The sequence below is a fragment of the Pediculus humanus genome, genomic scaffold (assembly GCF_000006295.1).
Source record: "Pediculus humanus corporis 1103172107751 genomic scaffold, whole genome shotgun sequence".
NCBI classification, from domain to species: domain Eukaryota; kingdom Metazoa; phylum Arthropoda; class Insecta; order Psocodea; family Pediculidae; genus Pediculus; species Pediculus humanus.
The window spans coordinates 115,374-141,322 of record NW_002987351.1 but is presented as its reverse complement, the minus strand read 5'-3'; the positions used below and the strand labels follow the sequence as shown (position 1 = coordinate 141,322).

At 25.8% G+C, this 25,949-nt stretch overlaps 6 protein-coding genes across 6 annotated transcripts; 3 read left to right on the top strand and 3 right to left on the bottom strand.

The window, feature by feature from the left end:
- Nucleotides 1–1,320: 1,320 nt before the first annotated feature.
- On the bottom strand, nt 1,321–4,481 carry Phum_PHUM343960 (WD-repeat protein, putative; the record flags this gene model as incomplete). Its single annotated transcript, XM_002427725.1, has 10 exons — nt 1,321–1,824; nt 1,904–2,141; nt 2,231–2,677; nt 2,785–2,954; nt 3,029–3,180; nt 3,257–3,445; nt 3,535–3,726; nt 3,847–4,031; nt 4,112–4,304; nt 4,424–4,481. The coding sequence occupies 10 exons, from the start codon at nt 4,479–4,481 to the stop codon at nt 1,321–1,323; spliced, it is 2,328 nt and encodes a 775-aa protein (XP_002427770.1).
- A 2,347-nt stretch (nt 4,482–6,828) lies between these two features.
- Phum_PHUM343950 (sialin, putative) lies at nt 6,829–8,968 on the top strand (the record flags this gene model as incomplete). Its single annotated transcript, XM_002427724.1, has 9 exons — nt 6,829–6,832; nt 6,870–7,009; nt 7,179–7,415; nt 7,502–7,589; nt 7,679–7,896; nt 7,976–8,128; nt 8,230–8,407; nt 8,511–8,704; nt 8,783–8,968. The coding sequence occupies 9 exons, from the start codon at nt 6,829–6,831 to the stop codon at nt 8,966–8,968; spliced, it is 1,398 nt and encodes a 465-aa protein (XP_002427769.1).
- Nucleotides 8,969–9,300: 332 nt separating this feature from the next.
- Phum_PHUM343940 (coiled-coil domain-containing protein, putative) lies at nt 9,301–10,934 on the bottom strand (the record flags this gene model as incomplete). The annotated part of the gene is made up of 4 exons (XM_002427723.1): nt 9,301–9,627; nt 9,708–10,058; nt 10,163–10,392; nt 10,469–10,934. The coding sequence occupies 4 exons, from the start codon at nt 10,932–10,934 to the stop codon at nt 9,301–9,303; spliced, it is 1,374 nt and encodes a 457-aa protein (XP_002427768.1).
- Nucleotides 10,935–11,442: 508 nt separating this feature from the next.
- Phum_PHUM343930 (serine threonine-protein kinase, putative) lies at nt 11,443–15,240 on the top strand (the record flags this gene model as incomplete). The annotated part of the gene is made up of 5 exons (XM_002427722.1): nt 11,443–12,019; nt 12,101–12,350; nt 12,614–13,680; nt 13,766–13,959; nt 14,041–15,240. The coding sequence occupies 5 exons, from the start codon at nt 11,443–11,445 to the stop codon at nt 15,238–15,240; spliced, it is 3,288 nt and encodes a 1,095-aa protein (XP_002427767.1).
- Nucleotides 15,241–16,834: 1,594 nt separating this feature from the next.
- On the bottom strand, nt 16,835–19,492 carry Phum_PHUM343920 (ankyrin repeat-containing protein, putative; the record flags this gene model as incomplete). The annotated part of the gene is made up of 1 exon (XM_002427721.1): nt 16,835–19,492. One exon carries the CDS (start codon nt 19,490–19,492, stop codon nt 16,835–16,837), a length of 2,658 nt encoding a protein of 885 aa, XP_002427766.1.
- Nucleotides 19,493–20,068: 576 nt separating this feature from the next.
- Nucleotides 20,069–21,850, top strand: Phum_PHUM343910 (26S proteasome non-ATPase regulatory subunit, putative; the record flags this gene model as incomplete). The annotated part of the gene is made up of 4 exons (XM_002427720.1): nt 20,069–20,476; nt 20,554–20,831; nt 21,060–21,284; nt 21,370–21,850. The coding sequence occupies 4 exons, from the start codon at nt 20,069–20,071 to the stop codon at nt 21,848–21,850; spliced, it is 1,392 nt and encodes a 463-aa protein (XP_002427765.1).
- Between the last annotated feature and the right edge of the window lie 4,099 nt (nt 21,851–25,949).

The following is a 25,949-nucleotide window of genomic DNA, read 5'->3' as shown; positions in this document are numbered from 1 at the left end:
AATTTGTTTTTAAATGTTTTTATTTAAAAGTAAGAAAGTTAATCACGTCACAAAATAATATGAATGACGTAATCGGCTCTTACATTTTTTTGAGGGGGGTAAGTGGGTGGGGGTGAGGTATTTACAATAAGAAATAATAAAAGGTCGAAAAGTCTCATTCAAATTATTATTATTATGATAAAAACACGTTTGAATTAATAAAAAAAAAATTATTTGGACGATGTCCAATTTTATAAATAATAATAATGATAAAAATATTAATAATAATAATAATAATAATGATAATAATAATAATAATTAATAATAATAATAATTAAAATTTAAATTACGATCATTTCGTTTGTTTTGGTTTTTAATTTAATTTTACTATTATTATTTTTTTTAACGTACGTATTTTAATTTAATAACAATAATAATAATAATTTGGGCTTTTAATTACACACGATCAATGTTGAAAAATTCATAACTTGGGGGGCGGGGCCGGGGGTGGGAAGGTAAGGGGCGTAAAATTTATATATTAAATCAACCTTATCCCTAAAATTAAATTAAATAAATAAGTAAATAAAAAAAAAAAATTGTGATGAACAAAAATAAATTTTTCGTACCTTTTAAAAATACTATTATTATCATTATCATTATTATTATTATTATACTTTTATACATATATATTAATTATTAAGTGTAACCAGTTAATTAATAATTTCAAATTTTTTTTTTAATAATTTTTTTTAAACGGCCGTTTTAATGTTTAATTAATAAATAATAAATATAAATGTCTTTCAAGCATTCAAAAATTGGGAGGAGGAGGAGGAGAGGTGGGGGGAGGGGAGGGGAGGGGAAAAAGTCGTTCGTTTTGCCTTTTTTTTGTATTTTGTGTTTTTTCCTTTTTTTTCCTTTTTTTTTTTTTTTAACATTCCTTTAACATGTTGATTTTACACGTGATGGTTTTTTTTTGTTTTTTTTTTTAATAATAATAATAATATTAAGGAAATCCATTAATTTCCAGTGATTAAATATTTAATTGTTATTCATTAATTATTATTTTAACTAAATTTTTACATTATAGTATAATTGTTAAAAAATAAAATTATGTTTATTTCTTTTATCACTATCATTATCATTATCATTATCATTATTATTATTATTATTTTTAAATAAATTACTGGTTACAAATTGATATTTGTATTATTTTTTTGCATACTGGAGAAATAAATAATATAAGTTAAAAATTAAATTATTTTATGTTAGAAATAATAATAATAATAATAATAATAAAGAAAGGAATTGGTTATTATTCTTTTGTCAAAGTTTTTTCTATAATTATTTTTTTTTTGGATTAAGGCAATAATCTCCGTAAATATTATTTCTACCAATGTCGTCTTTGGGTACCTTAATCGTTTTTCTATGTAGTAATTGAGATTGAGATTTTTTAACGATGGGTTTAACTACGGTTAAGGTACATTTACATTTAGGTTTTGTACATTTGCATGCTTTCGTCGTCGTCACGGATAATTTAGGGCATTTGCAAGATGTCAAACCGCATTTGCATTTTATTTCTCTCGTTTTTGTTATGCATTCTTCGAGATCTTTTTCTTTTGCCTCTTTTGTCGTGCTCGGTTCGGAATGAACGGAAATAACATCCGGTGTTTCCTTGGGTTCTTTTTGTCTTTCTTTTTGAGCGTAGGGATTTTGCCAACGGTATATACCACCGTCGGCCGATACGGTTATTATGTAATTATTATCGGGACTAAATTTTGCTGCGGTTATTATTCCCGCGTGACCCAAACCGACATGCGTATTTATGCCTTCTTGATATTTCCATAGCTTTCATATTTAACAAGAAAATTTTTTTTTTTTTTATCGCGTATACGACGTTAAAAAATAATATTTGAATAAATCTTACCTTGACCATTTGATCGTTTCCTCCCGTCACTATGTAATTCCCATCTCCTGTTATATCCAGTGTATTCAATCCGGATGCTGTCGACCCTTCGAAATCTCTAATCAAAGAACCGTCGTATGTTTCCCAATATGCAATTTTTCTATTTGTTCCCGTCGTGAGAATTTGACAATCCGAAGGGTGATAACGTACGGCCATAAATAACGTATTGGCGAATATAATGTTTTTACGAACGCATCTTCTGCAAGCAAATCATCATCACATAATTAATATTAATAATTTATTTTTCATTTTGTTTTTCATTTTTGGAAAAATTTCTCATTTGCTTACATAATGTCCCATATGATGCAAGAACCATCGGTGCTGGCACTAACGGCTTCATCGTTGGCATTATTTATATGTATTGCCGAAACCGGTCCTTTATGCTCTTGAAGTACACCTCTTAAAGATTGTACATCTGGTTTAATGTCCCAAACTCTTACTTGGCCTTCTCCACCCCCGCTGACTATTTTCAAAGCGTCTTTAGTTATGCTTAATGCGCTCACGCCTTTATTGTGTGCATTATGAATTATAAACATGAGCTTTCCCGTTTGAGGTGTAAAACTTCGAATGGTACCGTCGTTCCAAGAAGTTACTATTCCCTTTCCATTATGGTAAAAAGAAACTCCCGAACAAGTAAAATTGGGAACATTAATTCTCAACATTTCTTGTGAGGTTTCCGTATTCCAAACTCTAACGGTATCTTTACTACACGTAGCAAAAACTGCCGAAAAATCACTGGAAAATTTTAATTCGAAAATAAATTATTAACAAAAAAAAAAAAGCATTCCGTTAAAAAAAAAAAAAAAAAAAAAAAAAAAAAAATTAATTGTATTTATGAGTACCTAGGAAAGCATATATCATAAACAGCTGTCGTGTGACAAGTACACTTTAGTATTAAATTCCAAGTTTCAAAATTAATGCTGAAAATTTCTGATTGTTCGGTACCTACAATTAAATCTTTGTTCCATAATTTCATTGATGACACTCCGGAATCGACGCAATGATGACGAACCTGACAATTATTTTGTATTTAATTATTTATTAATTAAAAATTAAAAATAAATTTTTTAGGCGCGTAAATCTTACACTGAGTAACATGGGTATGGAAGGATCTTTAACTCTCAAATTCGCATAATCATTTAAATGAGATTCGTCTCGTTCTTTAACGTGTTCAACCAAACCATTTCCGGCCCCCACGATTATTTCACCCTTGCCTAATAAAATTAATGCCTTCACACCTTAAATATAAATAATGTAATGTTATTAATTTCAACTAAATTACATTTTTATAAGCGAAAATAAAAATTAATGTACCTAAACTGTAGCATTCAGCCGTGCATCCGGTTGGCATTTTGGCATTTTTACCTATGTATTTACCAAAACAACCAATCAAAGTTGCCGGTCTTTTGGGTTCCAATTGTGTAACGTCTTCGGGATATCCGACGAAAACTTTGGCAATATCTCCTGTTGAAGTTCCACAATAAAGGAATTCATCTTTTTTGTCTATCTACAGGTGATCGACCGTTTGACATTTAATTTTTTATTTTAAAAAAAATTTAAATATTAGTTTTTAAACGGAATTTCGGGCCTACCAACCTCCATGCAATGTATAAGACGTTTTATTTTATTGAAATTAACTTCCGTGAAGAGAGCTTTTCTTCGTTTATTATCGATCTTCCAATATCTTAACGTTTTATCTCCAGCTGTAAAAAAACAAGCTCCTCTTCGATTTGTACAGCACAAAGTTGATGCATTTCCCGTACTCGAACCATTTGCAAAACCACCTGAAAATTATATATTTTCTTTTTTCTAAAGTTTTGCAGTAGAATAAACATTTTCTAAATTTTTATACTACGACATTTTTAAAAGTTTTGAAACGTTTTTCACACAAACTTATTCCTTACCACACAAAGGTTCGTTTTCTTTTATATCGTATACGACGAAACAAGTATCATCTCTACCACCCAAAGAAACAAGATACGAATCATCACAAGTAAATATAACAGATTCAACTCGAACTTTGTGTATTTCATGTTTTCCGATTAAACATCTCCTTTCGAAATCCCATAATATCACCATTGATTTAAATCTGAAACGAAAATCATTAAAATATATATAATATTTTACAAAAAAACTAGTAGTAAAAAAAAATTTTTTTTTTTTTTATACCCCATGTGATTAATTTGCCCTGAAGCGATATATTTTCCAGAACGGGAAACGGTAAGTGCTGTTATTGTATTTGTGTGTCCATTAAGAAATTCTTGTTGTTTCGTTTTAGTATTTTGAATAGTTACTGAATTTCCAATTGGATAAATGATGTGAATCTGATCGGGGTGACAATGTAACCCATGAGGTATGCTACCTAAAAAAAAAAAATATTATTACAGGTAGTGGGAGGAAAGGAGAGAGGGAGGGAGGGAGGGAATGGTGATTGTTTACTAATAAAATCCGTGCGTGTTATATAAATAATTATAAATTTACCATCGAAACCAATTATAGATAAAATTTTCAAATCCTTCACGTCTTCATCATCGGCCATAACAATATTATTAAATATAATTAATAAATAATTATAATAAAAAAAAAAAAATTAATAAATATATAAAGTTTTAATAACAAAATTATTATTGTTTACATTTTTTACGACCCTAATTTAAAGGTGTTTTTTTTGTTAACATGGCAACGAAATATTTTTTTGAAAAAAACATCATTATCATCATCATCATCATCACACAACCACCTGCTTTTACCAAAATTTTTTTTCTAACCTTTACGTACTTTTCCCTTTCGTTTCGTACAAGTTAATTTCCCTTTCCCCCCTCCCCAACCCCAAATTCATTCATGTTCACGAAAACCCCCTTAAAATTTATTCTATATTTTTTCTAAAACAATTTGATAAAAATTAATTTTTTCTTGGATCTTGTTTTTCAAAAGTAAATATCACCTTGAACGTATTTGATAAAGAAAAAATCAGAATTTTCCATCATTTAATAAATTTTCTTTTTATATATTATTAAGTAGTAATGAACTCTTACGACATTAAACAAAAATAAAAAATTATTTAATTAAAATTTTTTTTGTATTTTTTTTTTTGAAAATATTATAATTTCCTATCCGATGATGATGATGATAATTATGACAATGATAATAATATTTTGAGGTAAAAATTTTTTACAATCAAATTTACAATTAGAAAACATAAACTAATAATACCTAAGGGGCTTATTATTTAATTATTTATATAAAACATAAATAAAATGAACGAGATAAAATTACGAAAAAACACGTAAAACAAATTACTCAGATTTTATCAATCGAATTTTTCGATTCAAATCGATGATTAATCGATAATAAATCATTCAATAATTTTTTACAAAAAAAAAATTCGTTAAAAAGTTTTTTTCAAAAATGGTTTCTTTCATTACCAAAAGACTAATTCGAAATGCCTTATAAATACATTTATCTATTTTTTTTTTTTTTTCGATTGATAAAAACACGTCAGAATAGAAAAAATAATGATGATGATGATGATGATATTAAAAAATATTCTTATCGAATGAGGCTCAAACTAATAATAATAATAATAATGATTTTTATAATCAACCACTTAAAACTACGAAAGAAACCGTCAACAGTAATGATTACTCCCTGTTGTTAAATTTTTCTTCTTTTTTTTTCTTTTTTTTTCTACGCACCTTTTTGTTGAGAATTTTTAACGTTAAAAAATTTCATATTGTTCGCGTGTGTGTTTGTTTCTACGTGTGTTTATGTATTTTTTTTTTTTTTAAATTCGTTCGTTTAAGTTAATAAAACGAAAATTTAAACAATAATGCATAATTAGTGTTATTTTTTATTAATAAAAAAAACCCAATGATTATTATCATTATTATTATTTCTTTAAGCGTTTTTAAATAATTTTCTCTTTTTAAAAAAAAATATTATCGAAATGAAGGAAAACGTTAAACGTGTCATTCAAAAATGTAAGTTTTGTTTAAATTATTTTTCCTTTTTATTTATTACCGAAAAAAATGTTAAGTGTGTGTGTGCGCGTGCTAACAATTAAAATTTTACCCGGAAAAATAATTTTAAACCGTGTCTGCATGAGAAAAAAAATTTATTTTTTTTTTTCGCTCTCTCGATTAATTAATTTTAAACAACGTATTAATAATTTTCCCCATTGAAAATAATGATAATGATAATAAAAATAATAATATTAATAATAATAATAATAATAATAATAATAATAATAATAATAATAATAATTAATAATAGAACAACCGAAAAAGATTACCGATGATTAAATTGAAAATGAAATAATTTTTTAACATAAATTATAGATAAAATTTAATAATAATAATAATTAAATCCGGGAGAATTTTTTTTTTTTTTAAATTTAAGCTCTAAGATTAATTTTTTAATGCGAAAGGTCAAATATCCGTTAAAAAAAAATTTTCATTTCGTGGCCTCCCCTTCCCCCCACCCCACCCCCCAAATCGATTTTTAAAAAAAATTACTTATTTCTAAAATTAAATTGTATGTGAAAAACTTACCCAAACGTTTTTATATTGTCCCACGACGACGTTATTATTATTATTATTATTATTTTGGTAAAGGTAAATAAATGGGGTATCAAACAAATCAAAGTCCTCCTCCTCCTTCTTCTTCTCCTTCATCTTTTCCCCTTCTTCTTCTACTTTTTTATTTTCTTTTCCTTTTTACCATATTTCATTATATGCATGACATGCTTCCATGTAGATAAAAAAATATTTGATCAACTGTAATTACAAAAAAAAAATAATAATAATAATTTTCTTATCGTAATTAGTCTGGAAGTTTTTTTTTTTTTTTTTTTATTTATTTATGTGTCTGAACGAACAAATCTTTTAATGAGTTAAAAGTCATTTTAAAAAATTTATTTTTTTTCTAGTATTTCTAATACCTCAAAGGTACATATTAGCAATAATGGGTTTTTTAGCCATAGCCAATGCTTATCAATTAAGAGTTTGTTTAAATATTGCCATAACTCAAATGGTTGTACCAAAAAATTCAACAGGAAATCCACCATTAGTAAGTTTTTTTTTAAAATTTTTCTTTAAAAACTAAAAATTCATATTTTTGAAATTACAGTAAAAACAAAACGTAAATGTAATTTGATTACAAAATCAATGCCCCGGGGGGGGAGGGGGGTTAAAATCAAAAACAACCCTTTGATTTGATATAAATATTTTTCCGATAGAATGATAATTTGTTTGATTGGTCCGAAGAAACTCAAAGTATTATATTGGGTGCTTTTTATTACGGGTACGTAATAACCCACATGCCTGGAGGAATAGTCGCCGATCATTTTGGTGGAAAATATACACTAGGATTGGGGATATTATGTACGGCCATTTTTACTTTACTCGTACCTTTGGCAGCTAAATCCGGCGTTGTTTGGTTAATTGTTGCCAGAGTGATTACTGGATTTGGTGAAGTAAGCAATGTTGACTGTAATACAAAAATATTAAATAAATATTTTCAAAATTATTTTGTATTGATAAAAAAAAGTTGATGTTTTAGGGTACTACCTTTCCAGCATTAAATGTTCTTTTAGCAAGATGGATTCCTTTAGAAGAAAGGGGTTTCTTAGGAAGTTTGGTCTTCGCAGGTAAAAAAATAACTAAAACAAACATTTTTTTTTTAATATAATGTCAACACGTCATTAATTTCAAAAATAATTTTTTTCATCGTTCAAAGGATCTCAAATAGGTTCAATTATCGGGATTCTTTTATCTGGATTTTTATTAGAAAGTTACAAAGATCAATGGGAAATTGTTTTTTATGTTTTTGGAGGTATCGGTATAGGTTGGTTTGTTTTATGGACCCTTTTATGTTACTCCGAACCAGAATGTCATCCTTACATATCTGACGAAGAGAAAAATTTTTTAAAACAACATATAATAAAACCTCCAAAAGTAATATTATTTTCATTTTTCATTTTATTATTTTATCCATACCGTAATAAAATTTTTCAACGGATTTTATCTTTGACAGAAAAGACCGTCTCCACCGTGGAAAAAAGTATTCACTTCAGTGCCCCTTTGGGCCCTTATTTTTGGTCAAATAGGACACGATTGGGGTTTTTATACCATGGTAACTGATTTGCCGAAATACATGCAAAATGTTTTAAATTTTAAAATATCAGAAGTAAGCATTTTTTTTTCCCAAAGAAACTATTGTGTCCCTAAGCGCTTTTTACGTTGTGCAAACTGTAATAGAAAACTAAAATTAGATTTAAATAATTTTAGAATGGTATAGTATCGTCCATACCTTATGCCGTCATGTGGATAGTATCCATGAGTTCGGGTTGGCTTGCAGATTTTTTAATCAAAAAAAAATTATTGAATGTAACAAACACTAGAAAATTATTTACAACAATTGCTCACGTTGGTCCATCCATAACTTTAATTGCTGCTTCTTACGCTGGTAAATGAAAAATTTATTATTTTTTATTTCTAATTTAAATTGTCCATTTTATCCGATTTAAAAACCTTAAATTTTAATAATATTAATTAATAATTAATTATAGGAGAAGATAGAGTGGTTGTAGTCACGTTATTTGCAATGACTCTGGGTTTAATGGGCACATTTTATCCTGGAATGAAAATTAATGCATTAGATTTAAGTCCGAATTTTGCAGGAACACTCATGGCAGTCATAAATGGAATAGGAGGAATCACTGGAATTATTTCTCCACTAATAGTAGCAGTTTTGGCACCCAATGTGAGTAGATAAATCACCTTAATTGAAAAAAAAAAAAAACTTTTATAAAACATAAAACACTTTTTTTTTACAATAAAGCAAACCGACGCATCCGAATGGAGATTAGTTTTTTGGATAACTCTAGGAATAAATGCTATAACTGGATTAGTTTTCATATTTTTCGGTTCTGGAGAATTACAACCTTGGAACGATCATGGATTTTCAAAGGAAGAGATAGACGAAGAGAAAAAAGATGAGAAAAAATTAGAAGAAAACAATTCTTGAATGTAAAATAAAAATTAATTTAAATCTGTGATAGTAATTATTATTAAATTCAGTAACGATTAGTGCATTATTTCAAGTGTCAAAATTTAGAGAACTAAAAATATGTTAAAACCTAAAAATAAAAAAAAATTTCTAAACTAATTATTTAGTTTATAACACTCTAGTTATAATATTAAAAAACCCATACCTTTTTTTTTACCTTTAAAAACTTTGGTAAGAAATAACTTCACTATGATTTCATCACTTAAAAAAATTTTTTAATTCTGTTATTAAATACAACTGATTTAATTATGATTTTAACAAAAAATTAGTAAACAAAATCTTTCCTCGTTTTATAAAGTAATACGATCAACTGATTTTTTTAATTCCTTTTTTTTCTCTTTTTTAACAGGAGCCTTTGGTTGAAGTTTTTCCAATGATGATTCTTTTTCTTTATTAAGGAGTAAATTGGTTATTTCACTTTCTTGTTTAAATTTTTCTTCCATTGCTTTCTTAACCACTGACAATGATTTTTGAAAGCGTTTCCCTTCTGCGATAGAACGTTCAAAATCTCTGAGTAATTTATTTCTAGTTAACAAACCAGATGAACATTTTAAACGTCCAAATTCTTCTCTCAAGTTATCTCTTCTTTTTCTTGCCTTTGTTAAATCTTCTTTAACCTTAAAAAAAATTAATTTACTCAAACAATTTGAAATTGACTTAAAATTTTCATTCTTTCGCTTTATATAAATTGTTTTACCTCCAACAGTGAGGTTTCAATATCATACATTTTTTCTTCCATTAGTTCAATATCTCCTTCGACAGCATAAGCTTTTTCTCTAACATTGGCTAAATTTTGTATTACAGTTTGCGTTTTAGATCTTATATTTGTCAATTCTTCTTCTTTTTCTTCGATTTTATCATTGTAATTTTGATTGTCGATTTTCATTTGTTCATAATCTGCAATGTGTAATCCATTACCAAAGTATTGCATTTCTCTCAATTGTTGTTCTTTTTCTTCGAGTAAATTTTTTATTTTTATTAATTGAAGTTTTCTTTTTCCCTTTTCTTCAAATTTTAATATTTGTCTACTTAACAATCGATCTACAGTCTAAATAAGTTTTCTTCTGAATTACATTACAATTTGTAAATTGATATATACTTTAATTATTAAGAAAATAAAATAAAAAATAAAAATTTTTATGAAATTATTACCTCTTCATTGATTTTTTTCCCAGTTTTTGAATAAATTAAATTCATAGATACTTCTTTTGCTCTATTAACATAATTTTTTAATTTTTCTTCTAATTCTCCTTCTAAATTTTTAGTTTGTATTTCATATTCCTCCATTTTTAAGGTTAGAGATTCAATTTCAGATTTTTGAGCAAGTTTAAATTCTTTAAAAGCAAACAACTTTTTTAAATATTTTCCCTCAATGTCGAGACCTAACTTAAAAAAAACATTAATAAATATATATTTGAAAATAAAAACATTTTTTTTTTTTTTAAAATTTTTATTTACCTTTAGGATCTTCTTTAAAAACGTTATCCATTCTCCTTTTTTTAAATAATTCCCCTAATTTTGCTTGTAAAAATGCATTTTTCCGCCTTAACAAAAGCCTTTCAATAGTTTTATGCTTGATTTTATCCAAAAGCATTTCCCTCTCCCTTCTTATTTCTTTTTCTTCTTCCGTTTCTTCAACTTCGCTAACTTCAGGGGTTTCAGGTAGGGAAGGAATAGAATGTACTTCCCAAATGTCTGATGATTCTGCCGCTTGTTTTGGATATAAATAATATCCTTCCAATTCACCATATTCTCCAAGACATTCCCAACTTTTTCCATCTGATTCTCCTAATATTTCTTTGGGTTTTGTAATAAATGGTTGAAAAACATCTTCACCATAAATTTCATCTCCGAGATCTGATTCCCTTTCAAAAAATTCTTCATTTGATTTTTTAAACGTTACGTTTATATTTTCATCAGACATTTTTACGAAAAAAAAAAAAAAAAAAAAAAAAACAAAAATTAAAATAACTAAACAGATAAAAAAAAAAAATAAATAGGAAACAAAGTTTTAAAGATTTACATAAATGACCGCCAATTACAAATATATAAATTTTGCTAACATAAATTTTGCGATAATCAAATGATTATTATTAACCGTAGCAAATTATGTACGTCAAGATGTTATTTAAATATGAGGAGATTATTAAAGAATAAAGAAACTGATAATTATTATTATTATTATTATTATTATTACATAGAATGAGAAAAGCCAAATAAAATGTTAAAACTTTTAATTTATTTAAATAATCGTTTTTTTTTTTTTTTTTTATTTTCTGTCATCATGAATCAGTATACATTTCAATTCAGATTGTTATAACCATTTTTTTTTTTTTAATATCAATTATTAATTATGCGTGTTTAAAAAAGTTGAAGATGTTTTTGTTACCAAAAGTGCAGTAAAAATGTTTATTAAAATTATTTTTTTATTTATGATTTTTAATTACGGCGTAGTTACTGCATCTGACAGTACGAGTTTAGTTAAAGAAAGTGAAAGTAAATTATTATTGCTTTCAACTTTGGATGGATTTTTTATTTGCGTTGAAAGGAAAACAGGAGTAGTTCGATGGAAACTTAAAGAAGAACCTGTTATAAGATTACCTTCAACATCTAACAAACCAACGACAACTCCTTACTTTTTACCCGATCCGAAAGACGGATCTCTTTATATGTTAAATTCAAACGATCGAGAAACAATATCAAAACTTCCATTTACAATACCGCAATTAGTTGCATCATCTCCATGCAGAAGTTCAAATGGCATTATGTTCACTGGGAAAAAATTAGATACTTGGTTTACTGTAAATCCTGAAAATGGTGCCAAAAGATCTTTTTTAACCTATGATTCTATTGATACTACATGTCCCAGAGAAGGCCCAGATATTTATATAGGAAGAACTGAATACAATGTTGTTATGATAGATCCTGTTCAAAAACAAAATCCCTGGAATGTCACATTCTTTGATTATTTTTCTTATTCAATGGATTCTGAAAGTCAAAATAATTACAGTAATAACCATGGACATGAATTATTATGTATTTAACCCAACTACAATGAAAACTACATTACTACTCTTTTTGTCGTTTCAGATCTATTGCATTTTACTGGAAGTTCAACTGGAAGATTAGTTACCCTTGACAGAGCGACAGGTTCATTAATTTGGCAAATAAATTGTGATTCTCCAATTGTTGACATATATATTTTAGAAACTAGAGGATTGTTAAAAGTTCCATTTACAAGTGTCGCAGAGCCAACATTGGATCAGCTTATTGAAAAAGGAACGCAGAGAAAAGAAGCTAAATTTGAAATTGAATTTAAAACAAGTGAATTAAAATTTTTGTAAGTAAAAATAAACATTTTATATCGATTTTTAAAATTTGCCACAAAAATACTTGTAATTATCAGTTATCAGTTAATGAATGGTTTCTGGGTGTAGTATCAAAGAGATCAAATTTTAATCTTTTTTTTTTTTGTAATTTGATAGATAAATTACTAAATCATAGTGGTTTTACATTATTTGTTCAGATATAAAAAAATCAGTTTTGAAAAATAATTATTTGTTTAACATAAATGAATATTTAATGAGTATGCATTTGTTTCAGTCCGACTTTATACATTGGAGAATGCATAAATGGGTTTTATGCGTTACCAGCATTAGTTGATGAAATAACGGCTACAATTGTATTAGCAAATCAAAAAGGTCCTTTTTTATTAGAAGGGCCAAAGCATTCATTTTCAGATATAAATCAAAATACATATGAAGAATCAAAGCCTAAAATAAAATATTTGGAAGTTAAAGATTTGCATTTAGTATTTCCAAATAATCCTGATTTGAATAAAGAAAAGTCAGTCATTTTATTAGGTCATTATAAAGTACCAGAACGTATGAATGCACTTTTACAAATAGAAGGAAAACCAAGCATTCGAAAAATGATTGAAAATGAATCGAACGTATTCGATGGAAAAATGGTGAATAATGAAGGTTCTCAAACTGAAGATGAAAAATATTTAAGAAAGTTACAATTGCATAATATAATAGCAGAATTGAGTTCTGGAAATATATCATATTTTAATTTAAAAGAATTTTTTTCATTGACATTAAGCATTATTAAATTAAGCGTAAGCGAACAAGAAAATTTAGAAATTAAAATATCAATGATTGTTTTGGTCATTATTGTATTTTCAATGGCTTGGTATTTTAATAAACAAATGAAAGATATTCAACAATTATCACAATCATCGAAAAATCGAGAATTTAATTTACCTGCAGGAATAACAGCTGTGCCTGAAGATTTAGGTTCAGGTACTATTAAAGTGGGAAAAATAGAATTCAATGCAGAAGAAATGTTAGGTAAAGGATGCGAAGGAACTTTTGTTTTTAAAGGAAAATTTGATAATCGTTTTGTCGCTGTTAAAAGAGTGTTACCAGAATGTTTTACTTTTGCCGATAGAGAAGTTGAACTTCTTAGGGAATCAGATTATCATCCTAACGTGATTCGTTACTATTGCATGGAACAGGATAAGCAATTCAGGTACATTGCATTGGAATTATGTGCGGCAACTTTGCATGATTACATTGAAGGAAAATTTAAAATCGATTCGATAACTCCTATACAAATTTTGCAACAAGCAATGAGTGGCCTTAAACACCTTCATAGTCTTTCTATCGGTAAATTTTTTTTTTTTTTTTTTTTTTTTTTCTTTCTTTTTTTAACGTGAATTATTATTATTAAAATTTTTTTTTTCTCTAATAGTTCACAGAGACATTAAACCTCAAAACGTTCTATTATCTATGCCATCATCAAAACAAGAGGTTCGTGCTATGATTTCCGATTTTGGTTTGTGTAAAAAATTAAAATTTGGAAGAACATCTTTTTCAAGAAGGTCCGGAGTGACGGGAACGGATGGGTGGATCGCTCCTGAAATATTATCAGGAGTAAATAGAACCGTTAGTATTTTATTATCAACGCACCTAACTAATAGTTAACATTCGTACTCAAATTTTCCCTTTTCTCTCTCCCTATTTCAGACATGTGCCGTGGATATATTTTCTGCCGGCTGCGTTTTTTATTACGTTCTCACAAAAGGAAAACATCCTTTCGGTGATACGTTACACCGACAAGCAAATATATTATCAGGGGAATATGATTTGAATCAAATCGAAGATAATTTACTTGCCGTGATGCTCATCAAGCAAATGATAGACTTTGATCCATTTAACCGACCCACTGCGAGTGCAATATTACAATATCCGATTTTTTGGAGCAAGGCTAAAATATTGTCATTTTTTCAAGATGTGAGCGATCGAATAGAAAAGGAAGACGTCGATAACGTAGTTTTAAAAAAATTGGAAAACAATGGATTATCCGTCGTGAAACAAGATTGGCGTTTTCAAATCGATTCCGAAGTTGCAACGAGTTTGAGAAAATTTAGAAATTATCAGGGGAACAGAGTGCGAGATTTGATAAGAGCTTTGAGAAACAAAAAACATCATTACAGAGAACTTTCCGAACAAGTTCAAAAACATTTGGGCGACATACCGGATAGTTTCGTCGTGTATTGGACGAGTCGTTTTCCATTGTTATTAATTCACACTTGGCTCACGATGCAGTGCATCAAGTACGAGCCTGTTTTTAGTTGTTACTACGATAAAAATTATAATTTTATTGATTTACCCAAACAAGATTATTTATTACGTAGCGGGGGTGTTAATTCAGATGGTGGAGAATTCGATTCGAAAGTTTGGATGCAAAATAAATTAAAAGAAACGATATCGTACGAGCAAACAAAATCGAGGCATAAATTTTCCGAATCCGATTTCAGGGGGGAAAAATGCGATAATAATAATCACAATAATTTTTTCGAATATATAGATTTATCTAATAGTTTTTTAAATTTTAAAAGCGAACATTTTATAACGTGGTTAAAAAGCGATTTTAAAGATTATTTGGCTTTTTCGATTTGGTTGAAATGCGAAATGGAAAAAGTCGTCGACGACGACGACGAAGACAAGATCGAAGATTATCGTTTATTTTTTGTCATGAATGCGGAATTATCACTCGAAGAATTACAAGATAAATTTCGTTTGTTAGTTTTAGAAAATCCAAATTTTTTCGGTTATCATTTGAATAAAAGTCCAAAAAAAAATAAGTTTAATAAAAAATATTATCAAAAGAAAAAATTTAACAAGAGTCCGGATGAAAAATTAACTTGCACTTTAACAACTTGAAAAAAAAAAAAAAAAACGTTTAGTAAGAAAAACAAATAAATGATGGCGGCGTAAATAATTTCCCTAATTGGTTTCTCAATAAAATTTTTAAATTATTATTATTATTATTATTATTATTATTATTATTATTATTATTATTATTATTATTATTATTATTATTTAATTTACTTTTTTTCCTGGTTTTTTTTTTTTTTTTTTTTTTTTTTATATGAAGTCATGAATAAAAAACTTTTAAGACGTTTTAATTCGTATACCGTGAAAATTTACGTTCCGAATTATTAATTATTATTATTTTTTTAAATTTAAATGACGTCAGAGACGTTAAACAAACATAAAATAAAAAAATTTTAGTTAATAATTTTTTTAATTATTATAAACAATTATAAAAAAAAAAAAAAAAAGTTTTTTATTCATTTTTTATTATCACGTGTAATAATTTTTTTCTCACTTGAAAAAATTTTGTGGGCCGTAAATCCATAAAAAAAAAAAAAAAAAAAAAAAAATTAATAATTATTTTATGTTAATATTATCTAAAAAATTATTATTATTATTATTATGCCAATAAAATTTTATTATTATTATTATTTTTTTTTTATGAATCATAAGTTTAACAAACAAATTATTAAATTTTAAACTTTTTTTTTCTTTTTTTTATTACACGAATGTACATATATAATAATAATAATGATAGATTAATAACATTTTATTGGCATTATCGAATGGTTTTACATGAATAATAATAATAATAATTTTTTGCTTTTATAAATTTAAAAAAAAAAAAAAACTTAAGTTTATTTTTAGACTTGGAATATAAAACGACGACGACGACGACAAATGATAAAAATATCAATAAATAATGATTTATTAAATAAATAAATAAATAAATATTTAATTGTGATTATTTTGTATTATTTTTAATGGCACATATTTTACTGTCAATATTATTTATTGTTCCTCGATTTATAAATTTTTTTTTTTTTTTTTTTTTTTTTTATGAGTCAATTATTATTTATAACTATTAATAAATTATTTATATATACATATACGCGTGTATATATATGATAAAGTCTACTTTTTCAGGCGTTATTATTATTATTTTTTTTTTCAGTCTCTTTACATTGTATATAATAATATTAATATAATTTCTATTACCGCGAAACATTTTTTACAAAATATTATATTATATATATATAAATATTTATATATTTTTTTATACTGTAAAAAAAAGTAAAAAAATTAATAATAAATAATTAAAAATTAACCCCCCCGCCCCCGTGATGATATCAATTTTTTTTTTTATACAATATATTTAAATATTTTTTTAAGGCAAATTATTTTTTTAATTATTATTATTATTATTATTTTGTAAATAAGTTATTTTTATTACTTTTATGTTTAAAAAAAATTTGTTTCTTTTTAAATTATTATTATTATAAATATAAATATTACCGGGAAAAGTTACTAAAATGGAATTTTTTTTTTAAACGGAATGTTCCTTAAGATTAACTCAATTTCTATAATAAGCTACGACTGTATGAAATTATTTTACTGTATAATGTTTAGCTTATGTTAAATATATCTCTATAAAAAAAACTTAATCTCCCGATTTAATTAAGGGCCTGCCTTTGAAAATCTGTATTATCCCGAGATACAATTGATCTTTGGCTTCTTGCAACGGAGTTTTGTTGTCAATGTTTTTTAAATTTGTATCCGGTTCGTATTTTAATAAAATTTTCACGAGTTTCGAATTGCCCGTCCTGCAGGCATAATGCAAAGCCGTGTTTAATTTATAATCTTGCACGTCTATTTTGCAACCCGTGTTTAAAAGTTCTTTTACCACGTCCAATCTTTGATTTTGAACTGCCAACATTAATGGAGTCCATTTTTTGGATGACGTTTGAACGTTTAGCCCGGCTCCGTTTTTAATAAAACCTTTCACCAAATCAATTTTTCCCGCTTTCGAAGCGACGTGCAAAGCCGTGTAACCATCTGAATTGCACGTGTTTAAATTTATTGTTTTTTTGTGACTAAACGAAATTGTTTTGTCTTCTCGACTTGTTTCTTCGATAAGAGCCGTGCATTTTTTACAAGCACAAAGAGGATGACAACGCGTATAGTTTTCACGTTCTTTGTTTTTCAACAACGTAATGTTGTCGCTGGCGGAAGGTACGAAATCAGATGCGTCAAAGCCAAAGTAAAAACAAACCAAATTCACGTCACCTATTTCAATGGCTCGAAAAATTTTTTCAATTTTTTTCATCGTGTCAATGGCATTTGGTTGAGTATCCCTGTAAGATTGTTCTTTAAACTTTAAACTGGAAAGTTGGCGATTATTCACTTTTAATGTATTTTCAAAATTTTGACTTTTTTGCTTTAACAATTGTAAAATTTTATCATTGTAAGAATAATCCAGGGGTGAATTTTTGTTTCTGTTTAAAATATTAGGATTAGCTCCGAATTCAAGCAAATGCCTGACGATACTTTCGAACCCCCATTTCGAGGCGTAATGAAGCGGCGTATCTCCTTTACTGTTTTGAGAATTTACTTTTAATTTTACACCAGAATACTCAGAAAAATATATTAAAGCTTTAACGCAGTTATCGTGACCATTATTACTGCACAAATGAAGAGGAGTATTGAAAGAATTGTCTTCCGCATTTATATGAGCATTATTATGAAGGAGTAAAAGAAGAGCATTTTGATGACCTTTAAGAGCTGCATAGTGAGCAGGCGTTCTACCTTCGCAATCAAAAGCATTACAATCTCCTCCTTTATTAATTAAATATTCCACTACGTTTGGCACATTGTTCATAGATGCAATATGTAGGGCTGTCAAATTTTTTTCATCTGCAGACGTTACAGAAGGTAGCACTTCAGAAAAATGATTAAATAGTACACGGCATTTGTCACAAAAGCACAGAGGATGACATAATTTTAAATTAAGAGAATTTTCAACTTTTTTGTGACCATTTTCAATGATATCTTTGACATTCTCCAAATCCCCGACAGTAACAAAATGAAAAAATTCATTTAAGGCTTGCTCTTGAGACAATGTTGATTTACCATATTGAATTGAATTTTTTTCTAAATTATTTTTTAATTTATACTTGCTTTCGGATTCTTGAAAATTTCCACTTTGAATGTAAGTAATGGCAGCTTCCAATGAGACAATTAAATAATTGCTTTCATCGAATATATTGTTGGATGAGTAAAAAAGTTTTAAAAATTTTAATTGAGCATTCCAATTGGGTAAATTACTTTTGATAATTAAAAATGTTAAAATCTGAAGCAAATTATCGGCATTTAATAATGCTTTGTCATTTTTAAATTTTGATAAAGCAACAGCAGTTTGCTTCAGGCATCTTAGTTTATCAATAACTGTAAAATAACCATTTATTTTTGATAACTCTAACCTAGCTTTTGGTATATTATTGAAGAAAATTGGATCTAATTTAAAATCTTTAAAAGGCAGATCTGAAAGATTTCTTATATGCTTATTTAATTTAGCATCATCCGTTGATGTACATAATGCAATGGACCGAATAATTTTTTTATAAGTACCTTGTTGCAGATATGTTTCTAATGCTATTTTTAATGTTTTAGAACTATAATTTTTGTATTTTTTTCTAATGTTTGGATTTTTAAATAAAACTTGAATACACTTTTTGTATAAAGAATTAAAAGATTCTTCAATGAACTGCAATGTTATCATTTGAGATTTATCAAACTTCTTTAAGAATTCATCAACTTCTTTATCAATATTTTCTATTGTCTCGTGAGTTTTAGTTTCTGTCCATAAAAAATCTAAACAATCTTTGAAATTTTTCAAAACTTTTCCATTAAAATATTCAACGTCTGAAGCTATGCTTTCATCCAAGGGTTGCCCAACGCATAAAACTTCATATTTCAATCCTTCTTCTGTGTAAAAAGTTTCTTGAAAAAGTATTTGGATACAACTTTGACGTCCTGTTTCACTATCTATCGTTAAAATTCGATTACTTATTTTCACTTTCACTCCGCATAAACTTAAAAAATGACTTTCTGGTAATTCATCGGTCGGAACTAAAATATGTGATAGAAAATCTTCAAAAGCTAATGTACACTTGGGAAAAGAATCAGTCTTTGGCACACAAATTATACAATTTTCAGCAACAACTTTTAAAAACAATTCTTCATATTCTTTTCGTAATGTCACAAAAAAACTATTTTCCATTAAATTTTCGTCATAATCAAATGCAAAATCAAGATCCATTGTAAAACCCGCACAAATTTTAAGTTTACTACATTCCAAAATAATTTCAACGATCACAACACCACCAACCCTGATGTCATGTTTTCTTAAAAGTCATGTGACCTTTTCAAAGCCTCCGTAATCCTTTAAAAATTTATACCACCGCCATTTTGTTTACGAAATATTATGCAGTGACAAAGCATTTGCCAAAAATAATAGGAAATTAAGAATTTGAATAATACGAAATCATACTATTGAATTAAATGTAAGAATTTTATCATTTAGCTCTTCAAGTTGTAATTAAATAATGATTATTAGATAATAATTTCTATTAAAATTGCGTTCGCTTTATTTAACCTTACTTGGTTTGCTTGCCTTTATTAAAAATTATACAACTGCAACATAATTATATTTCTTTTTATATATTTGTAAAATAAATGTATCTTTATAATTTTTTTGAGTATTTCGATTATTCAATTGCTTTTAATGCAAAAATTTTGTACATTCTGTAAATAATAATTTATGTTAATTACATTCCTATTTTTTTCTTCAGATTTTTTCATTTGTATTTTGTGAAAGATAAATAAAAACAGCAAAATGTCAGATACGTTATTACCCGCCACAGATATTGGCAAAATAGTAAAAATGGAGGTTGATTATAGTGCTACTTGTGATGAAAAGATTCCAGAATGTCAAAAATTGGCAAAATCTGGAAAAATTCATGATGCACTTGATAATTTATTATCTCTTGAAAAGCAAACCAGAACTGGGGCTGATATGGTTTCAACAGGAAGAGTTTTGGTTGCTATTGTTCAAATATGTTTTGAAGCTAAAAATTGGTCTATGTTAAATGAGCATATAACTCTTTTGGCTAAAAGAAGAAGTCAGTTAAAGCAGGCAGTTGCTAAAATGGTTCAGGAATGCTGCACATATGTAGATCAAACACCAAGTAAAGATATTAAATTGAAGTTAATAGAAACTTTGAGAAGTGTTACAGAGGGAAAAGTAATTTTTAAAAAAGTTATTTTGATTTAGCTATGTTAAATTAAATTTCACAGTTTAACTCAATTATAATATTTTAGATGTATGTTGAAGTTGAAAGAGCAAGATTAACTCATAAATTGGCTAAAATGAAGGAAGAAGAAGGAAATATTACAGAGGCTGCTAATATTATTCAAGAATTGCAGGTAGAAACTTATGGTTCAATGGAAAGAACAGAAAAAGTTGAACTAATATTGGAACAAATGAGGCTTTGTCTTGCTAAAAAAGACTATATAAGAACTCAAATTATTTCTAAAAAAATTAATACTAAATTTTTCGATGATGAAAAGACTCAAGAATTAAAGCTCAAATATTATTTGTAAGTTTTATCTCACTGTTTTAAATATTTCATCAAAAAAAATTTTTTTAATTTTTAAGTTGTTACAATTGTAACTTTGTTATTTTTTTGTGCAAAAAAAATTATTACTTTATATTATTATTTAATGTCAGAATAGTTATTAATTTATATTAACCTAATATAAAAGACGTAAAACATGGCCGAAATTTAAATTTGTTTTTAATGAATTTATAAATGTTTCATTTTTAGATTAATGATAGAATTAGATCAACACGAGGGATCTTTCTTAGCGACATGCAAACATTACAGAGCAGTTTTGAGCACTCCTTCTATTCAAAACGACCCAAAACAAAGACACGTTATACTTCAAAATGTAATTCTTTACTTAATTTTAGCTCCCTATGATAACGAGCAAGCAGACTTAACGCACAGAGTTATGGAGGATAAACTAATTGATGAATTGCCTGCCTACAAGTAAGAAAGCATTCTTAAAAATAATTTAAAGCATTTTCGAAATCATTTTTCTTTGATTTAAATTGATAATTTTTTTTTGTTATAGAGAACTTTTGAAAATGTTTATTAACCCAGAACTCATTCAGTGGTCGGGACTTGTAAGTGTCTATGAAAATGTTCTTAAGCATGGTACTGATGATTCTCCACCAACCGATGTCTTTAATCCCAATACGGAAGAAGGTCAAGCGAGATGGAAAGAACTTAAAAACAAAGTTGTGGAACATAACATTCGAGTAATGGCAAAGTATTACACAAGAATAACATTAGGAAGAATGGCGCAATTATTAGATTTACCAATTGAGGAAACTGAAGAATTTTTATCAAACCTGGTAGTCAAAAAGACAATTGAAGCAAAAACAGATCGTCCAGATGGAATAGTTTGCTTTACTCGCAGTAAAGATCCAGATGACATATTAAACGAATGGTCAAATCATCTAAATTCATTAATGCAACTTGTTAACAAAACCACACATTTAATTAACAAGGAAGAAATGATACACAAACATTTACTATCTGTCAGAGAATAATAACACTAATATATATGTTATAATACAAGATACTAAATCTAAATCGTTTTTGTAATTAAATTAAACCATGTTATAAATACTTCTTTTTAACATTTTTTCACAGTACACATGAAAAAGTTAAAAACATGAAACGAAAAGTTTGACTTTTAGCTAATAAATACTATAGGTTAAGAAAAATGTTTGTGAATTTTTAAAGTTATAAATTTTTTAAATAAAATCTAATTTAAAAATAATAATAAATAAAATTTAAGTATTGCAATTAAGCCTTTTACATATTAATTATTACCTTCCCTAAAATACTATATTTTCATACGCTTCCTGTCAAAAAAATTAAAAATTTTTTTTTTCTTACCTGAAAATTTGCTCCAGATTATCCTTTATAATTTCACAATTAAAACTAAAATTTTAAATAAAACACATAAATAATAATTTTTTGATGAAATCACACCCGTAAATACTTTAGCAAACGAATTCAAGTAACACTCATTTTCACTTGCACTATTAAACTTCTAATAAAACAAATAATATTTAAAAAATTTAATAATTTTATTAATTTCTATTAATTATTACTTTTTAACTTAGTTTTCCAAACACTTTTAAATTAAATTTAAAAAATTATACCTTTAATTTGAAATGATAAAAATCAAATATTTGAATAAAGAAAAAAATTTTAAAGAAAACGTTGAAAAACTTCTATACTACTCGAGTCAAATCAAAAACCAAATAAGCGTATTTTATTTTTCAGAAATAATTTTTTAAAAGTTAAAATTTAAATAAATAAACGTAATTAAATACATAAAAATTTATTAAACACTAGAAATTATTTTTTTTCCATTTTTTTAAAATATTTTTTAATAATAAAGTTTTTTTTTTGATATTACGACTAACGTACAATTTACACCGTACATAACCGTAAATTTTTTCTTTTAAACAAATTAAATAAAAATTTTTTTTCTATCCATTCAATTTATTTTTATTTATGTAAAAAATAATAATTTATTAAAGTATATTTATTAATTTTCAAATTCTATGAAATAATTCACAAAATTATTTAATCAATCAATATTGATCAATATTAACAACATACTTGCAGATCAAAAAATTTAGTTATAAAAAAAAATTAGATGGATTATTTTTTTAATAAATAAATAAAAAAAATATTAATAAAGAGTTATACTTTATCCTAATTTATAATTAATAAAATCCTTATAAATAAATCATTGAAATAAAAATCATTTTTCTAATTAAAACTATTTATGAGAAAAAAAAAGGGGGGGTATTGTTAGAAAATTTACAAAAAAAAAAAACTATCATAAATTATTAGGGGGGGGGAAATAAAAAACATGGCTCTGTTTTTCTTTTCTTTTCTTTTTTTTTTTAAAGACTGGATAAAAAAGTTAACCATTAGCCATAATAAAATTTATTACAGAATAAAATCAGTATTTTTTTTTTTTTTTTTTACAAATTGATTGTTAAAAATTACTGAAACCATTATATAGTTTTCTATCTGGACATGAATTTATTTGTTTATTTATTTATCATAGGGTTTTTTTTTTGGAAAAAATAATAATAATAAGTAAGCTATTACGACATCTTTTAAAAAAAAAAAAAAAACATCTGAAAGTAAAAAAAAATAATAATAATAACTTATAAATACAGTAAAACATTAACAAAAAAAAAAATTTTTTTTTTACTGCTCTCCACCATCTTTTGTTTTTTTTTTTACAAGAAATTTTTAAAATACGTTGACGTGTTACCTCAACGCATTGCTTATGCACTGCACCACCTTTTTAAAATTTCAAATAAAAAAAAAAAATGAGCTCCTTCGTCGCAAGAAAAAATTCATTCGTTTAATTGTTGCTGTCATTTTTATTTTTTATTTTTTTTTTTTTAGTTTCTATTATTATCATCATCATCATCATCATCATTATTATTATCGCGACCAGCATTAAAACTGTATAAAAAAAATATATCCTGTAATAATTTTTTACCTTTGATTCGAAATTTAAAATAAAAAAAAAAAAAAAAAAGAAAACAATGGAGTTTATTAAAATTTATTCATTGAATGCAATTTTTTTTATAATAAAAATATTTTCTTTGATTAAAAACAGAAAAAAAAAAAATCAATAAAAATTTAAATGTTTTATAAATAATAATATTAAACTTTAAAATTTAAAAACCTTTGCCACAAAAAAAAAAATTTTGATGCGTTTATTAATGTTATGAATAAAAACGTTAAATCCATCCATTATCATTATTAGGGAAAATTTTCACTCTAAATTTTATTTAAAATTAATTATTATAATTAATATATATATATATATTTATATTAATTTTTTAATCATTTCATTACATTTACCGTTTATTCGATTTATAAACGAAAATAATTTAGAACCATAACTTTTAAAATTTTTAATTTTATCTTAAATGTAAACATTAATAAAAAGATTATGAAAAACCGTTATAAGGTGAAATTTTTTTTTGGGCAAAAAAAAGGGCAAAAATTTAATTTTTATTAAACGAAACATAATAAATAATTATTTACTATTAAAACTATCGTGAAAATATTTAATTACAAATTTAAAAAAAAAAAATTTTTAGAGATTTATTTATGAATAACTAAAACTATGATTACGTGACGTTTGACTAAATAAAAATGGCGGATCCCAAATAAAATTTTGAATAAGATTTTTGTGACGTTAAAAAAAAAACAATAATTTACGATACACAATTTGTATGTAAATTCAAAAAAACGACTATTTTCTATTAAATTAATTAATATCATAGAATTATATTAATTTTTTTTTATAAAAAAAAACAAATCAAAACGTTAAAAAGTTTTTGTTTTTTGTTTTTAATAATAAGTTTTCCATAGATCCAAGTTGTGATTAACATTACAAAAAAAAAAAAAAATTTACAGTAAATAATTTTATTTTCCCTTGTTATATAAACCTTTTCCTTTTCTTTCATAATATTTAGTTAAAAAAAAAAAGGTTCTCCCCAAAAAAAAAAAAAAAAAAATTCACATAATTTACTGTAAGTAAAAATTTTTTTACTGTCTGACGTCATACAATTATTATCACTTCTTTTATTGTCATACATAATAAATATTTTTTTCCCTTTTATTTATTTATTTATTTATTTTTTCTTATTTTAAGAAATCTCGATTCCTTTTTTTTTTTTTTGTTTTATTTTATGTGACACGTTAACTGACATATTAACTCTCCCTCCTCCTTAAACATAGAAAAAAAAAAAAAAATCTTAACCGATACCAAAAAAATTATACCATAAGAAATTATAACGGAAGCCGATATTGAAAAAGGATAATTTTTTTTTTACATGTTTATCTTATTAAATGATTATTTTTCTTTTATAAATTAATCCTAAGATTTTTTTTCTTGGAAAATTAATCCCGATTTAAATGATTGCCGCCAAAAATGATCGCAGCAATCATAAAACAAAAAAACTTTTTTTTTGCCCCCTTTTTTTTTTGTATTGCAAACAAACAAACAACATTTCGAAATTCGTTATTTTTTTGTTGTTCGGCATATTCACATAAATGATCATTAGTATAATAAAGATAATTTACTGGAAAACATCTTTTTGCGTGCGTGTACTATTCAAATCAAATATAACAAACTATTTTTTTTTTTAACTTGTAAGTTTTCTTTTTCTTATTTACTTAAATTTATATTGTAAAATTTAACACCTAATACTTTTTTTTAATTTCGAAAATATAATAAAAACCGATAAGCTAAAACATCCCTTTAAAACTCTGATATGAGTATCCATTATATAATTCAATTAAAAAAAAAAAATAGAGGTTTTAAACATTTCGATATTTTTATCGTTCGATTAATCGATTTCTTATCGATAATTTTTTATTGTTTTTCTAATGTTTACATTTTTCGTCGACAGGTTGCTCTAGGTTACATTTATAACGGAAAATTCGAATATGGTTTTGAAAACTAGTAAAAAGTCAAAACTTGAAATAAAATTTAACGGGTACGTACTTTTTTAAATATTTTTATTTAAATTTAACGTTTTTTGTCGAGTTTGTATAAAACGTTTACACCCGTTTGTGCGCGCGTGGTACATT